Here is a 17,860-nt window from a genome sequence, read left to right on the forward strand (position 1 = left end):
CGTGGCAAAGACAAGCCACATGGGCAAGGGCTCACAGAGAAGCCAAGGTCGCTGTCGTCCCAGCTGTGGGCGAGCAAGACACCTTCACTGGTAGAGAACTTCGGGGTAACAGTAAAGTGAGCGTAGTTTAAAATCCTGTGCCTAGGGCTGCCTCCTCCCCCGTCACCTCCAGCAGAAAGCATCGGCGCAGCACTGCCACCTCTTGCCCTCACAAGAGGCACGAAGTGAACACCAGCCTCATTCATCTTCTAGCAGAGGCACAGCTGCAACTGGCCCACGCACCAGTACATATGCATACAGTGTGTCTGAATACCACAACCGAGTAATTTTGTTCAGCAAATTTTACACAACAAAGAGCTGTACTGCAGAGGGGAAAGCAGCTCTATGGTGAGTACTTCAGCAGTCATTTCTCACAGTGCTCTCCTACCCCTGCACATGACACAGATGCTCTCTCCAGCCTCTCACACTTTACCTCCTGCTCCAGCAAGCAAATCACTTCAGTCTCTGCATGGATTTTTCATCCTCAGCAAAAGCTTTGCTGTAACTTCGTCTCCCTCTTCTCTCAGCCCTACTGTGACAGCCAAACATTCAGGCTAGAACCTCACCTGTACTGCAGTAACTAATTCACTCCCCCATCACGGAAGCCAAACTCCAGGGGTTTGATCAAAACCTCACACTGCTCATTCTTCCCCTTTGTAACGCAGGGCAGTGCTGTGCCTAGTTTAGCTTGGACCATCTAGGCCATGAGGAAAGAGCTGTTTATTTTGTTTTGCTTAATTACATGCATGATATCTAGCACAAAACACTCCTCAATGTAAACACAGGTAGTTAAGAGCAATACGTACTGCCCTTGCTCCACTGAGCAAGCACCTGGACCCATCAGTGAGAGATCCATCCTACCAACACACATAGTTCTTTCCCTGCTGCTACCCTGCAGCCAGGGGTGGGGACAGTGAGTGTGAGTGTGTTTCCAAAAGATTTGTCTGCTTTCAGAAATCACCAGGCACATCCCTTCACTGCCTTCTGCAACCTGCCCCTTGCATGCTGCTTCCGAAAGACAAAGGAAATCTTGCAAATGCCACTCATCACCATGCACTGTAGGCAAGAGGCACTCTGATCTGCCATGGAGAGCACAGCCTTGACTTGCTAGAGACATTCGAGATGAGAAGGAATTTGCAGCACATCTCACAGGCACTGCTCAGACAAAAGGCAGACACCAACCCAGCACCGAGATAAGCCAAACAATGGCCCAAAGCAGCCACTTGGGTTGACCCAGCCCTGGAGGCAGATCCTGTGTTGCTGCTAAAGATAGATCATTTTAACTGATCAAATTGTAGTTCTCTCCTGCTCTGGGAAGAGCTGTGATGATGGCTCAGATCACCAAAAATCTCAATGACTCCTAGTCAAAGGACAGGCCACCCAGATAACTCTGAAGAGCAGAACATGTGTTGGGCTCCACCAAGCCAGCCAATGTCAATATTAAGTGCCTAGCAGGCAGGACAGGGGAAGGCACATAAGGCACAGGGATGTGGCCATGAGGTCGATTTATTACATACAGGAATGAAAAATTCTGTTAAAAAAAAGCAACCCAAAACTACTTGGGAATACTGATGCTGGTTTTACAGGATAGGCCTCATGGTGACGAAATTGAAGTTGTATGATTCTGGCAGGCCCTGATGCCGTGTGTGGTTAAATCGTTTCCAGGTGAAGACAGGGAGACCACCCTGCACCGGGGGGCCATTGATGGCAGTGGCTGTGAATGCTGAAGCCAGGCGGAAGTCCGACACCTGTAATAAAGGACAGGAGTTTGAGCAAAGCAGTGGTGCGGTGGTGGACATGCAGCCATCCCACAGAGCAGTGATAGCCCAGGAGATTTGATAACTATAAGGTAAAGAAAATGAGCAAGGGGAAATGCATTGATCAGGCAACATTCTTCACCTGCACAGAGGCATCTTCAGGCACAGAGCATCCAGCTGAAGGGCAGCAGCAAAATACAAGCTCACCTGCCCTCTAGCCCTTGTGTGAGAGAGGCAGCACATCTGCCTTTGGGGCAGTCCTTCTTGTGTTTGTGTCTCCAAAAGAGGTGGAAGTGCAGTGGGCAGCCTAGACGGCCCGATCTAAACTCTATTGCATGTTAGGCGCTTGGGCTGTCCCCTGTGGCAAGTCAGGGTAATTCAGGAAAGAGCAAAAGCAGTGGAGTTAATGCTGCTGCCCAGGTTCCACACTATTCCTCCATTACCACGCAAGAGATCTACAGCCTGCTCCATCTTCCCAAACTCAGAGACACTAAAATTGCACTCAAGTGCTTGAAACTGATGGGTTTTGCCTCTGCTCTGGGCTACTTCTCTCAGTGGGTCCCTGTCCTCCCCCAGCCCATTCCTGTAAAATGACTGGACACAAAGCAATGCCAAAACACAGCACTAGTGATGCCAAAACAGCCTCCACAGGGCCCATTCTAGCAACCAACTCATAACCCCAAAATGCAGCAGACTGGACCCCACAGGACACAATACTGTACAACTTCCCAGCACAAAAGGGCTGGCCTGGATAGCTGCTTACTCAGGTATTGCCCCTCACAGTGAAAATACCACATAGGCTGCCTAAAAAAGCTGCTGCTTTCTGCAGGACAGTGGGTCCCCCCAGAAAGCAAAGTGATCTTTACCAAACTCTGCACAAAGCAGTTTCACAGAGAGGTGGAGCCCTGGAGCAGGGTGAGAGCAGAGAGTAGGCTCATTAGAGAGCCAGGCTTTTGTAAAGGTGAAAAGCTAAGTGCTCCTGTGGGCTCTGGGAAGGCACCCACACAACCCACATGAACAGGAGTCAGAAGACTCACCTTCCTGGAATGATGTGATGACTCCTTCCAGCTTTCTCTTAGGCTCCTCCTGCTGCAAGGCTTTGGGGTTTAACCCTAAGCACCGCAAGTTCCCACCATTCTTTTCCTACACCTCCCCCTGTATCCTCTGCCCAATGCCACTGTGCCAGGACTGGTGTCAGGGACAAGAGACAGGGCTCTGCACAGACCTCAAGATCTGGGAACCAATGGGCCTGGCCATGTATGTTCTAGTCCAGGGAGACATCCTACAGGTCTGATAGGAGCACAGAGGCTGCAGCAAACATAAAGCCGATATTGAAATGGAGGTAATCTACCTTGGAGTCGTAGCAGCCTGCAGGCACTGGAAAAGAAGGATTCAGGTCTTCCCGACAGCAAATGGTGTTGCAAGGATTGTGCTCAGCATAAGGATCACGCTGGTAGTCTGGAGAGAAATGTAGTGGGGAGGGAAGGAAGAAAATAAGAGAAGTTAGTCCCCTCACAAAAAGCTTATGCAAAGTGTCCAAGCCCCTAAAATCTGGGTGAGGTGGTAGAAACACAGGTCTATCACATTGCTCCCATGCTCCTTCCCAGGTACCAGCTAGAAGTCAGTGCTGGAGACAGGACGACTAGTATATAAGCTCCTAATCCAAGTCCATACAACTGTTTCTGCATCCCAAGGGGACCACTGCCAACCTCTAACCACAAATATCTGCAACTCCACATGACAAAACCTTGCAGGAACATTGTCAGGAGACAAAAGCAGAAAAGCAAGCAAAGTGGGGACGAGATGTAGAGGGAAAAGTGCAGCAGTGAGCACCTTTGTTTTCCTGTTCTGGACTAAAGGAAGTAGCATGAAGCAAAGCCTTCAAACACCCACTGTAGCAGCTGCAAACTAAGAGGGGAAGGTGAACAAGTCTCAACAGCTACAAACATGCTGCTACTCACAGCCAAAACATTGGCAATACCCCACCCTGGGAGAGGCCTCCCAAACCCCAAGCCCAGTAATCAGCATGCTCCCTATAATTGGGAATAAAAATATAGCATCTAAAGCTATCTGTACTTGGAGATGGGCTTAGCCATAAATTAACTAAGCTGGCTGTAATGCAGTTAAGAACCCCCATGTAAGGGAAAAGCAGAGCAGAGCATTAACTACCAAAGATTATTTGCATGGACAGGAAAAACACAAACTGAACCAAACAAAACCAAAAAACTAAACACCACATACAAAACCCAAAAGACCTGTAGTTTTATCCTAAATTCTCATCTGATTTGACCTAGCTGTTGCTTAGGACTTAAGGCTTTCAAGATTGACAGGCTGTAGACGTAATTAGGGAACAGCAGCCCACAGAGTCTCTTGGAGTTATCAGAAACTCTCTGGAAAGGTCAAACAGCAAGCTTGAGGACCCTTGTTCTGGAAGGAACTCAGTCTTATTTCTAATAAGAGTCATTTTAGCCTGGTTTCCTACCTCAACAATGACGCTGTGTTACTCTTTTTTCTTTGTGTGTACTCTGCACATAGGGTAACAGAACTCTGATCTGTACATGAGGCTGCAGCTTCCTACTATGATCCGACAAATAAAAGTAACACTGCTTTATTAAAATCAGCTCCACAGTACATAAACATGTGTCTTACTGTTGTATCTCATGATGTACTTCATGCTTTCCAAACTGGTCACCTTGCTGTGGTCTCGACGGAAGATTTTTGCTCTTGGAGCAAGCTCATACGAGAAATCCATGCCATACTTCTCAACATATGCCGCATACCCACTGAGATTGTAAATCTTTTCATGAAAAGGAATATTGTATGAAGGCCAGTAACCTGCCAAAGACAAAATCCAATCTATTAATCACTTAGAAAAGCTGAATGCTCTTGCTTATATCAAAAAAGAAAAATGAACCATTTTCCATGCTGTACTGCCTTAACAGCATGTCGAGGAGTAACACGTCGAACTGGTTTGAACACAAGAAAATAAGGCAATAGTCAATGGCATGACCAGGGTTGACTCCCAGTATAACACCACTGGAGACTGCACCCAGGCAACTTGCCCCCAGACTTCCACCCTGCAGACTCATTGCACAAAACTGCTGAGAAACTGGCAGGAGTCTGAAGAGAATACGCAGAGAAACCTCCCGCAGAGGTTTCCCTGCTCAACCTCAGGGGATCAAGAGATCATTCACCTCCACCAAACTTGCCAGCCTTTTCCGAAGCCTCCCATCTCACCACAGCAGAGTCATACACTGTGCTGCCATGTCAGGGACAGACAAATACCCACAAACCCACAAACACATACGGACAACACACAAATATGTGTTTGGAAAGTTGTGGTTGCACACTGCAATAAAGAAAGATGAGGGATAGCTGCACATTTGCCAGTATCTGCCTTTGAGGGTTAAGAAGTGGCTGACTGGCAGAGCAGAGCCCTGCCCTAACCTTTTCAAAAGCAAGTACAAATCCTGCAGTTTTGCTAACTCTGAAGAGCAGGTTTGACAGCCAGACCTCCAGAGAGTTTTAGATAGCTGACATACAACTGCCTGAAAAGAGACTAGTGTAGAAAGCAGAAGAGCTTGTAAAGAGCCAGAAGATCATCCAGTTCAGGATCTGGGTACAGCAAGTCCTGGAAGAGATAAAAAGTAGATGCCTAACCTTAGCATTTAATTTGTTGGGGTTTCTTTTGCAAGGCCAGCAGCAAGGGAGAGAGTACATAACGTAAGCTAGCCCCAAGAGCAGCACACTTTCAGATTCTCTCCAAACTACTAGCATTCCCAGTGTCAGTGGGATGTTGCTTCTCAAATGACACACACCAGGATTTGGCTTAGAGTTTTACTACTTTATTTATCTAGATACTGGTAAATGCAGTACTCCATGCATTAACGTCAGCCCAGCACGTGAGGAGTCTGGCTATGAGATGCTTAAGAAAAACCAAGTGGGACTCACTGTGAGCAGACACACAGAAGCCAAGCCCCCTGAAGGACAGATACACAGGCAGCATAAACACTGGAACACCACCTGAGCTGAGACCTTACCAGCCTGGGTTCTGCTTAGCATGCAGCTGCCAGGAACACCCTGTCTGCTGTCATTTGCTTACATGACCTAGAACCTACGTGAAGGAAAAGCATTGTGTACACACACTGTGTTGTAATAGAGGTATCCTCCAGGAATGAGCACACTGGCCAGCCTCTGATGACAAGGGCCAGAGGATACAGATACATCAGCTCCCATACCAGTAGGGTTTAGTTGTAATTCAAAAGGTTGCTATTGTGTCACATGAATGCAGTGCATACAGATTACTCCCTTATCCCACCCGGAAAAACTTTCTGTTTAAATTGCTAAAACAGAAGAAGCTATTCAAATTTTCCTCCAACAAGAGCTCTTCTGCATCTCAGGCTCTGCAAGACTGCAAATCCCATGCAGACAATGCAGTGCCAACCTAAGGCAGGCTTTACACAAAGGCTGCTATAAGCCAGTGAATCCTACCAGTTAGGCCTGGTAGGGTGAATAGTGACAAAAACAAGTCAGAGATCTTGTAAAGCTGAATGGGGGTGAGAAGGATTACATGAAGGCAGCAAAAATTGTCTGAAACAAAATGGCTTCCTCCTCTGCCCATCAGAGCAAGAGATCTGAGCAATATCAAGAGCAATGGGAATATTTATACATCGGGCGGAAGAGACTCAGATCCCAGGTTCTGATCTGATGTGTTACTTTTGATGCTTAAATCAAGGTACTACTCACTCATCATAAAGAAACATGAACTGCAGCACACTCCTGTGCCTTTAGGCACTGTGGCAGTGCCTGAAATAAGCCAGAACTTTCCAAGGAAACAAACTTAGGGGAAAATTCCAGAATGAAACAACCACAGCTGCTAACATAAATTCATTTCCAGTCATTTTGATGATGAAAAGCAATTCATCAATTCACCTCCTCTGCACATTGATTAGAGGGAGGGAGCACAAAGCACCAGACATGCGCTTGAATTTGTTCAATGAGCTCAAGCTCTTGGATGCTGCCATAAAGCGTGTCTAAAACATCTGTGAAGGAAACCTGACAGTCGGTGTTTTGCTTCACCTAGCTTTTTGCTTGTTTGTTTTCCAGCAAGCTGTTGCTAGTCTTGATACTAAGGAATCTTTTAAACAGCAAGTAATTATCAGATAACAGAGCTCTAAAAAAGTTCAGAAGCCGAATCTAACATAGAACTTCTCTTATATTTTAAAGCTCATCTCCTTGTATGGTGACACACCAAACATTTAAAGTAGCCCACAGCATCACAGTTATTTAGTACTACTCCAGAGAGACCTCACCTTTTTCCTCATAGGTCTCTAAGACTGGGCAAAATGATAGCAGGAAAAAAGGCAAGAAAAAGAAAGAAGGAAGGTAAAGCCTGTATGTCACTTCCCCGGTTCTAAAAAACACAGATGCTCATCACATTCATGCCACAGCATAAAGAAAAAATGAGTACAACATAATAGACCCGGTAACAGAGCTTTCTATTTTGCAACTCAGCACTAGTGTTCAGTAAGCCCTTCCCAGTTACAAAGCCTTACTCTCCATCAGCTGACACAAAGAGATGGCTTTCCAAAGCCAGTAAGTGCTATAGGAGCCATTACCTTTCCGGAGAATATTTGTTTGATCAGAATACTCCACAAGGGTTGGGATCTGCTCAACAATGTACAATGCACCATCATCAAGGCTCTTCTGCAGCTTGACCTTCTTCAGGTCCAGCACCATGTACTGATTGTTGTAGGTTCCTAGGTATGAGCGCAAAGAGAGAATTATTTGTCCTGCCTGTGGAAAGAAAAAAGTACAAGGGGAAGGGGAACAAGTCCTGTCTCCTAAGATTCATGTGAAAGTGTACTCACCTGAGTTGCACTTCGAGAAGGTTTCTGCCCAAGATTTGCCACCATCTGCCATCATGTTAGCAATGCGGACCCTCTGCCAAGCTAACAGGGATTCAGGCACCACTTGCTTAATGAGGCTTTGATTGAATACACTGTTGGTAGTCTGCAACATTACCAAGCCACTGCCTAGTATGTAAAAGTCATCCAGGGACACCAAAAAGCCTTAAACAGCAATAGAAATTTGTTATTTTTGTGAACCTTTGATATACTCATAGAACAAGAGAGAGTGACAAGCAAAGAGGGTATGAATGAGTCAGCATGTGTGTGTGTCTGAAACCAAGCTGTACAAATATTAAAGATGAGATGGCAACTTCTGCAAGTGCTTTAAGCCCACCTGTCAGCAGTTTCTCATTTGTCATGCTTTCAACACAGGCTAATTGTTTGTGTAGAACATGTGCTTCATGTTTTCATCCCAAACTTAGAATAGTTAGGGTTGGAAAGGACCTTAAGATCATAGAGCTTCAACCCCTCTGCCATGGGCAGGGACACCTCACACTAAACCATATCACCCAAGGCTTCGTCCAACCTGGCCTTGAGCACTGCCAGGGATGGAGCATTCACAACTTCCTTGGCAACCCATTCCAGCACCTCACCACCCACACAGTAAAGAAAATCCTCCTTATATCCAATCTAAACCTCCCCTGTTCAAGGTTTAACTCATTATCCTTTGTCCTATCACTACAGTTCTTCATGAAGAGTCCCTCTCCAGCACCCTTGTAGGCCCCCTTCAGATACTGGAAGGCTGCTATGAGGTCTCCATGCAGCATTTTCTTCTCCAGGCTGAACAGCCCCAACTTTCTCAGCCTGTCTTCATATGGGAGGTGCTCCAGCCCCCTGATCATCCTCGTGGCCCTCCTCTGGACTTGTTCCAACAGTTCCATGTCCTTTTAATGTTGAGGACACCAGAACTGCACACAATACTCCAAGTGGGGTCTCAAAATAGCAGAGTAGAGGGGCAGGATCACCTCCTTTGACCTGCTGGTCACGCTCCTTTTGATGCAGCCCAGGACACAGTTGGCTTTCTGGGCTGTGAGTGCACACTGCAGCCGGCTCATGTTCAGTTTCTCATTGACCAACACCCCCAAGTCCTTCTCCACCGGATTGCTCTGAATCTCTTCTCTGCCCAACCTGTAGCTTGCCCCAACCCAGGTGTAGGACCTTGCACATGGCATGGTTGAACTTCATAAGATTGGCATCAGCCCACCTCACAAGTGTGTCAAGGTGCCTCTGGATGGCATTCCTTTCCTCCAGAGTATCAGTCAAACCACACAGCTTGGTGTCATCAGAAGTTTTCTCCATCATATGTCAAGCTATGTCTTCTGCTGAGGATTACATACTGTAAATGCCTAGTGAGTGTTTGTTTCTAACAATGAAATTCCTTTAAAAAATACAACAAAGGAAACCAAAACCAAAGGACAACTCCACAGAGAGATTTTCATCAACCAATTTCAGGTTTAGATTTTCATTCTGCAAGGACAACAGATACACCTTTAAATTAATCCCTTCTGGATTAAACTGAGACAAGCAGAAAAGTCTTCCTTCTAGTTTGATCTTCTCCAGTCTAATCTTAAAAGCATCTCCAAGAAATGGGCACCTCTTAAATCATAAACCACATCCTGTATTTGAGAGGGAGTTTCACCTACTCCTCTTTCTGACATGTTGTCATTGGGATTTTTTTATTTTTATCAGCCCTGCAAAATAAACACAGTGATGGATCTCTGGGCAATATTCCCTTTCATATTACATGCCAACAGAAGTCGTAGGTCCAGTCAGAGATCTGGCTGCAGACGTGAAGCCAGAGGTGGTATACAGAGCTGCAAAGGTCAGCTGTAATGCCATGGATAGCATGATGACTACTTAGAAAGCAGAAATAACTTGACTTTGAGATTCCCCAGCAGATACAGGGCTGCCAGGCTGGGGAAGTATTGTTGTTAACTGAGCTCCTGATAAGGAAGTCATCCAGAACTGGTCTATTACTAATTAATGGTATCCCTCTTTGAAGAGTATAAAACGCTCAAATGCTGCACATCAGGGTAGTAGTCGAGTGCCATTATGAAATGTTCTACAACAAGATTTATTAATGTACTCTGCAAACAAACTAAGGTCAGCAACATAGGACAGACAGCAATATGACTCAGCTCTGCCTCCAGTTCATGGGCTTTCATCAAAAGACAGACTTCCTTCAAGCAAAAGTACTGTTTAAGGGCTCAATTTCAGAAAGATTTCTTTTAAGTCTCAAGTTCTCAAATCAGAACAGATCCAGGAAAATATGCTTTGTGGTCACCTGTTCTCTAAAAATAGGTCAGTATGGAACAGGCAGAGTACCCTGGCAGCTTGTGGTTCCTAGTATTTTATTCTTGGAGACAGAAAAAGAGCATCAATAAATTACGCACATAAACAGCAGAGTTCTTTCAAGCAGTAATGGCAAGAAGAGAAACACTCAAAACCTGTCTCTGCCAGTTTGTTTTATAGAAAGACATGGGATACTGCAGCAATAAACTATTGTGTAGCAAGTCAAGTGCTTACCCAGAGGGAAGAAATTAAATTGTTAAACACTTGTGATCCAAATTGAATGCCATTCCCCATGGGTGCCAATGCCAAATGCCCTACTTCAAAATAAACCAAACAGTTTTTTCTTCTTTTTCAATCATCAGCTGAGATAAAAGACAAAAACTCAATTCAAAGCAAGTGTCAACACAAGGAACGATGCTGAATTAACTGAAGTTTGAACTCTGTAATTCAAATATGTTGCAAAACTCAGCAAAGCTGAAAACAAGAGGATTTCCTTCTGGGCCTTAGTATTTACCAAGATTTATCCTGCAATGTTCTATAATACAGTGTGCTCTTCACGATACACCATTACTAGCCTAATTATTCCAAGCCAACATACACCATTTTGACTTAAGGCATAGGCACTCCTTAAACAGAGGGAAGTTAAAACACCTACAACAGGTTTGCCCAGGACAAAGGCATCCACGAAAACAAAACCTGGGTGAAGCCTAGAGATATTAGCATATATTTAGTGTCCTCTTGTGTCATTCTTGTCTTTTTAAGTATGCATGAGAATCTGTTGTAATTGAAAATGCCTTTTATATGTCAACTGCTATCTCACAGTACAGTTCACCTATTTTTTCTGTAAACCCATCTCCCATTTTTATCAGCCACTCTCAATCAGGATTTTTAAACCTCTTCCCCTCCACCTCCCCCCAGCCTTCCCCCAGTGAACCTGACTCTTCCTACAGAGAGAAGCTATAGGACATCTACACAGAGAGAAGCTATAGGACTTCTGAAAGCACTTCAGAATGAGTTTAAGCCATTTAGATTCTGTTTCCAATCACCACTGGAATACTGAAATTTCCAGAGTCTGCAGTTTCATTCATCAAGACAGTATTAATCAGCCAAGCAAAGCAAAACATTTTTTTAAATCTGAGTCAGTGTTCTCCAGAGTCAGCACACTAAAGAGTATGTGCAGGGTAACACACTCCTGGCAGCTACTGTTCCTAAAAGGTATGCTGACAGTTTCTGAAGCAGATGGCATCAGCTTTTTAGGTGTTTTAAGGAGCCCTTGTGCTCATTCATGTACAGAAAGGGTTAGTACAACAAGGCTGGAAGTCAGAGCCATGAGGTTTTGCTAATCACCTCACAGGGATTCGAGTAGCTCCAGCTGAGATGCCCAATGCTCTGGGCTACAAACACACTTGAGAATGGGAAAGAAGATCCCATCTCTGGATTAGTTTTCTCAGTCTCATGAGCAGCTGCTTCTCATTCCAATACTGTGCTCCTGCCAGCTGCCTTACTTCCACTTACAGACCTCTCCTAGACACTAAGACATAGTACATCCCACACTATAGCTCTGGTCTCTCATCTCCAAAGCACACCAGACTTTTCTCTGCTTCCCTCCAGGTTTTAGACACATGTTGGAGGAAGCAGAGAAGCAAGAAATGTTCTACCAGTATCTCATGAGCAAGCTGGTCCCCAGAATGAAAGGGCTACCACCCTTTCCATGTTTTGTCCCTCCTAGCTCTTACTCAGGCCTTGAGGAAGGATAACACTGCACTTCCTGATTCTGTACTAACACCAGATTACTTCAGCTCAAGGGACAGGTTACTTCTCTCTCCTACCTTAACAGGACATGTATAACCGATTCATCAAAACAACTTGTGCCATCTTGTTTCTATCTCACAGCCTGTCTCAGTCATAACCTGTCTCGACCAAGCAACAGACCAGAGAAACAGAAGTGGCCATTAAGTTCTTCTCAACCATTTCCTTTAACAGCTAAAATCAAGAGTAACCTGACTGCAATTCAGCACAGAGGAAGTTGTCACTACCCAAACCAAGTGCTTGGGTCAAAATGGTAGATTCTTTTTCTTAACTGGACTTCACAACTAATTGTTCAAGAGGTGCAGCCAAATGGATGTAAATCGTGGGAGCTGCAAATTCCCTGCTGTCGAAGGAAAACTACAAATTTAATCAGTTAATTGGGATCATTTCTTTGAAGTAGAGCAGTGACACCAGGAGGGGTGAGGGATGGGGCGGGGGGGTGTCTCTCTCTGATCTTTTTCTAGGTACATCCTGCAAAACCCAGCACCTAAAGTCTCTGTCATCACATTTCTTACACTCCCCAAATGACACCCAACGTTTGTGAGCAACGGTACAATGTAAGTTCTCTCTGCCATGGACAGATTCACCAACCACATTAAGTACTTATGTCCAGAGCTTAAACAAGACACTGAAGTCAAGGGTGCCCAAGAATTCAGCTCAGACACTTCCTTTCCAGAGATTCACAGAGCTACCCTACATGCAGCTCTGCACAGATGCTTTCAAGCTGAAGAGGAAACAAACTATGTGCAGAGTTCAAGTGAGGATTAGGATTAGTGTGGAAATTAGCAGCAAGTAGCTAAATCATTCTGCAACAGCAGAGATTACTATACCTGTTCATTTCCATGTAACTGTACCTCCACAGCACTACTGTTACTCTGACAGGGAGAAAGCATCAGAGAAGACATGCTGTAACAGTGGACATTTCAGCATGCTGACAGGAACATGGGGAACTGCTGCAGAAGCCTGGATGGACTCTGCAATTCTTGCCTGTCTTCCTACCTGCTCAGTCACAGCAGAAGCAAGGAAGTGCAAGGCCCTGTAGTTGTATCATAATGCATGTGCTGACATGCATCACAGCTGGTGAATAGCCTTAGATCCTCTAAACTGAGTCACAACAAATATTTTTTGCAGTGTAGTTGCCAGTCTTTTGAAATACTGTAAATAAACAATCTGGACAATTTCACTTTGTGACCCCAAGAGAAATCAGGTAGTTGGCACATTTCTTCCCAGAAGGCAAATCGCTCCTTGAAGTCTTTCTGGCACAGCTTTTCTACAACAGAAGAGTTTTATTTCATATCCACTCTACTGAATTACAAGAATCTTTGAATTACTCATTTGTCACCGAAGGCCCAGAAGGGCATTTTTTTAAAATGCTCTTTGTTTTCTCCAAAAGTCAGTACTTTATATATATTAGGATCATGTTTCTATTTATGAGAGCTTACTAGCTTAGCCTTTCTTACTGGCTCTTAATGTCTATCAGGACAGAGAAAAACAGTGGAAAACTGCATGCAGAGAAGTTACAGTCATTAAGTGGAACCACGGCCAGGACCTCCATATTCTATGGGCAGATGCTGTGAAAATATAAGGCTTCATCTCATCACAACATAGAGCAAAGGAATTTGGCAGTTTCCTCCCTTGTGCGTGATGTCCCTAGATCATTACCAGCCCAGTGCTTGAGAGCTTACTCATCCTCTGGAAAACTGCAAGTTTGTGAACTACACCCACAGCTAGTGCAATTTGCTGTAGTCAATGGGTCATGCTTGTCTAGTGCTTGTGATAGTACCTTGTAATTAGGTGGCCAGTGAGTTCGCTTTGCATACCACAGGTCTCTCAGACTTCACTGTAGCCATGGGAACTACATTTCGCAATAGTTCTAACTCAGTTCTGTTGGTAGAAGTACATCATACCACATTGCTGTGTCAGAGCCTACCCAGCACAGGCAACCTTTACAGTAAGCCATCTCTTCAGACGTCATTCTCAGGGAAGCCCACTGGGATTTTGTAAAATAGCAAATGGGCCCCAACCATTTCAGCTTAGTAGTAACTGCTTTATCAGTCTCATTAAAATAGAAGACTTGTATTTCATGTTATACAAGAATCCACAAAATGAGCAACCCACAGACATCACCACAGACACCCACTAACAAGGAAATAAAACTCTCATGGCTAAACCCAGTTTTGAATTTGCAGCACAACGCAGCATGCAACAGTTGCTAGATCAAGCCACACTTTCCTGAAGTGCAGCACTATCCTCAATAGTATTTCTGCTGAAAGATACAGGATCCAGAATAACCTTCTGTACATTCAGGCAGTGAACGTTGGACAGACAGGAACCTTTCTGTCAGGTTATGCAGGCTTGGCAAAATTCCTTGCAACGAGTAAATTTTATCCCTCCAATGGAACTGGAGATAACCCAAGCTCTTGAGAGGCTGTACACTTAACAGGTATTCACCAGAATACCTCTACTCCTTCCTCAAAGCAAAAATTGAAGATGTCAGAATATGATGCATTTCTGAAGGTCACTGAGGAGGGTCCACACCCCACAGGAAGACTTGCTTTCTAAAGGAAATGAATGCAATTTTGCTTTTCAAAACATTTTCTCAGTCAGAGTCCTGGAATTCCCTGCCATGAAGGATCCTTGCCTTTGTAGTAAGGCAGGCACAATAATTCAACAGAGCACATTTTAAAACTATCAGTCAATAAAATTTCACCAGAATGAGACAGTCTTCAACAGCACGCACTTCATAACAAAAAGTTCATGAAAATTCTTGAGGGTTTGGGTATTTTTTAAATTTGAAATTCCACCTTTAAAAACTTATACAATGTTAACTCAGCCTTAGATTTGCTTTGGGTTTTCATATTCATGTTTCTTGGTGCTACCCTAGCAAGAGTAAATATTTTACTTCTGAAACAATAACTGCTGGTAATTTCTAACCTTTCAGGAAACTTGAGAATATTATGTGCTGTCTGATCTTCCCAAGGGAGATTTTAAATATTCTGGCTGGCTACATAGCTAACACACAAAATAAGCATAAAAAAAAATACTCCTCTGCAACAGCTAATAGGGAAGCTGGAAGAGGCAGATGTAGGAGGAGAAACCAAACAAAACCCAACACTGAGTATTTACTAACCCAACACCAAAGAAGTCAATACAGTTTCAAATGGCTATTGTTTGATACTCTCTAATAATCCCATTACAGCATGAATCATGCCACAGTGCTAAACAGAAGTGTTCAAAATTGCTATTACCAAACATGTGAATGCTATAGGCAAGGTGAGGAGTTCAGCAGTTGAGATTAGGGCAGACATGAGCAGAATTCAAAGGAGCATGTTTGTGCCAGAGGTAGAATATTTGACAAGTGCTATGCAGAGCACTGAAGGTGATTAATCAACAACAAAAGATGACAACAATATCATGTTCAAGCCAATAAACTGAAGAAGACATTTTGTCCTCTCAATGGCTAAATGTTTTAAGGTAGATTGAAGCCAGTGCTTGTTAAGGTATCATCCATTTTATAGACAAGACATATGCCAGACAGTAAGATGGTCCATACCCATATCTTGGATATCAATATTGGTTTCGGTTTCTTGACTTTACCTGGGTAACTGCTGAATGAGACACGGCCAGTTCTAGTGTCTGGATCAACTATATTAAAGTTCCAGTGCTTGTATATTCTCAGTGTGGCAGCATATGTAAACCAGCTGGAATGGGCAAAATATATATTCTCATATCCAGGAAGAACCTGGAAAAAAGAAGCAGAAAGAGGAATAGTTTCAGACCCTACTATACTTTGCATGTTTCGTACTTGATAAAAAAAGTTGTTCTCCCAGATTCTAAGTAGTTTGATTAATCGTATTGTTTAAGAAGAAGCAAATTCTTGTGCTTTTAACTGTGTATTTAACAATGAATTTCTGAAACTTCTGGAAATAATTCTTGCTCATGTATTGTTGTCAAATAATTAGTTGTTATTTTTCAAAATGAAACAGCTTAGGGGGTTTTGGGACACCTTCATCATATGGTATTATTTGTTTCCCCAATTTCCTCTTAAATACTTGTATTTATGTATTCAGATCAGCCCTCTGCAAACATACCCAACATTAAATTAAAACACACTATTTTTGTGAAAATGCCTCTGGGTGACTTTAAAGTATGGAAGCAAATGCAAGTATATTTAATTTGAAAAGGTAAATACATACCAATAATAGCTCTATTAAAAGTATTTCCCTGTTTCTAAGATTTCTTGTTAGCTCAGAAACCTCTTGTGATAGGCAAATGCTTGAACAAATGCTTCCTAATTTGAGTACTGTTGCTCTGGGATACATGGAGTCTCCATACACTGACTAGAACCTTGATAGTTTTAATTGAAAAATTTAATTGCTACTAAGATGTATCAAACACTTCTTAAAAGTATTTTTTCTGCCATTACTCCCATTGGGAAGCCATTCCAGAATATCACTGTTAACACTTAGAAAATATCAACCAATTGCGCCCAGTTGTTCTTGTGCTAGCACTGATCTTTAGTTTAAGGAATCCCCTTCCTCCCTGTTTAACTTGCTCAATGGGTTTATAGGCATTCAAAATACCCCCTTTCAGACTTCACTTGGCTAGATAGAACAACTTATTCTCTTCCAGTCTCCTCTCTGTGGTACTTCCCCATTCCCTAGTAATTCTAGTAGCTTTTCATTGTCAATCTCTGTGGGTTCAGTTTGGTTTTATTTTTTCCCTGCCCTTAAACACAAATGAGCAAAACTGGACCCAAATTCCTATTAAAGGCACAAGTGACAACTGCATAAAAGCACCTTGACAGGAGTCTCTTTATGCACATGCAACACAAACAATGAAGACTCCAGAAATGCAGGCTCATGACACAGTAAATCAACAGTCACTGGATACAAAGTTCTTGATGCTCACCTTGATGAGTGCAGAGCAGTGACCCATATCCCATTGATACTTCCCAGGGCTTCCTGGCTCCACATTGCATTGTCCACCCCGTGCAGAATACTCAAATAATGCAGGAATGAGGTCTAACAGGTCTCCAACTGCATTCAGAAACTGGACATCAAAGATGCTCAGTGGCTGAGGAAAGAGAGACCACAAAAAGCACTTTCAGACAGAGAAGCATCAAGACAGTCTCAGCCGTTAGAATTTTTCTTTTGCTCTCAAAGGAAACTCTTACACAGCCTATGAAATACCTGCTCACAAGGCCCACATACACATGGGCATTAATGTGGTATTAGGCATCTAGGTATCTTTAAGGGTCTGGAGCTTGTAGTGGTATTACTAATGCTAACATTTCTGAGGGGAAAAAAAGGAGACACTAGCTATAACTTATGCAAGTTCTGTGTGTCTTTGCAAACAGCACACCAATCAGTCTGCTGCTACTGTTATGTGGGGGTAATAGTAAGTTGTAAGATTTTAGGGGGCTTTTGTTTATGTATGCCTTTGAAGAGCCTTACATTAACAAACTCTTGGGAGTTTCTGGATTTTTATAAAGACTGCAATTTAAGACATCCTCAGGACTGAGGAGAAAACGAATCAGAGAAGCAAGATATGTTAATAATACTAATAAAGTATGAAACCAGCTGAAGAAAGAAGTCAGTCAAAAGGCTCTCCACTACGTGCTTGTGAAACCCCTTATGGTTGCAACTAGCCAGGGATAACTGCATACAGCTTGTTGTGCAACATGCTCTTCAGAACCTTCTTTTAATTTGCTTCTTCAAGAATACGTTCTTAAGAATGGTCTACTCTCAACTTCCAAAGACTGTTTTCTAAGTATTTCCTGTTCTTGCTTGCATCATGCCTTTAGTTAAGGTAAGGATTAAGGAAAAAAAGTCAGAGCATACATCACTTTAAGGCTATAAATGGCAATTTTAAAATAGGACACAATCACATAGCAAGTAAACATATTGCTTGCAATATAAATCACTATTATTAAACCATACAGCTGACCTCTCTACAAAACCCAACAAAGCGGAGACAATGAATGGAAAAAGTAAACAGCACAAAATTCATTTACTTTTTATATGGAAGGCTGAATTCTGTGTTACCCATCTA

At 43.3% G+C, this 17,860-nt stretch overlaps 1 protein-coding gene across 1 annotated transcript in view; it reads right to left on the bottom strand.

The window, feature by feature from the left end:
- Nucleotides 1–1,527: 1,527 nt before the first annotated feature.
- The window catches only part of PLBD1 (phospholipase B domain containing 1), a 40,540-nt gene continuing 24,207 nt past the window's right edge, over nucleotides 1,528–17,860 (bottom strand). The window contains exons 5-11 of the mRNA XM_005150290.2: nucleotides 16,718–16,882; nucleotides 15,404–15,548; nucleotides 7,667–7,867; nucleotides 7,415–7,555; nucleotides 4,446–4,631; nucleotides 3,148–3,254; nucleotides 1,528–1,787 (exon numbers count right to left, since the gene is read on the bottom strand). Of these exons, the coding sequence (XP_005150347.1) occupies nucleotides 1,620–1,787; nucleotides 3,148–3,254; nucleotides 4,446–4,631; nucleotides 7,415–7,555; nucleotides 7,667–7,867; nucleotides 15,404–15,548; nucleotides 16,718–16,882 (1,113 nt within the window). The 3' untranslated portion in view covers nucleotides 1,528–1,619. The remainder of the gene's footprint in view (nucleotides 1,788–3,147; nucleotides 3,255–4,445; nucleotides 4,632–7,414; nucleotides 7,556–7,666; nucleotides 7,868–15,403; nucleotides 15,549–16,717; nucleotides 16,883–17,860) is intronic.

Source organism: Melopsittacus undulatus, chromosome 5, assembly GCF_012275295.1.
Source record: "Melopsittacus undulatus isolate bMelUnd1 chromosome 5, bMelUnd1.mat.Z, whole genome shotgun sequence".
NCBI classification, from domain to species: Eukaryota; Metazoa; Chordata; class Aves; order Psittaciformes; family Psittaculidae; genus Melopsittacus; species Melopsittacus undulatus.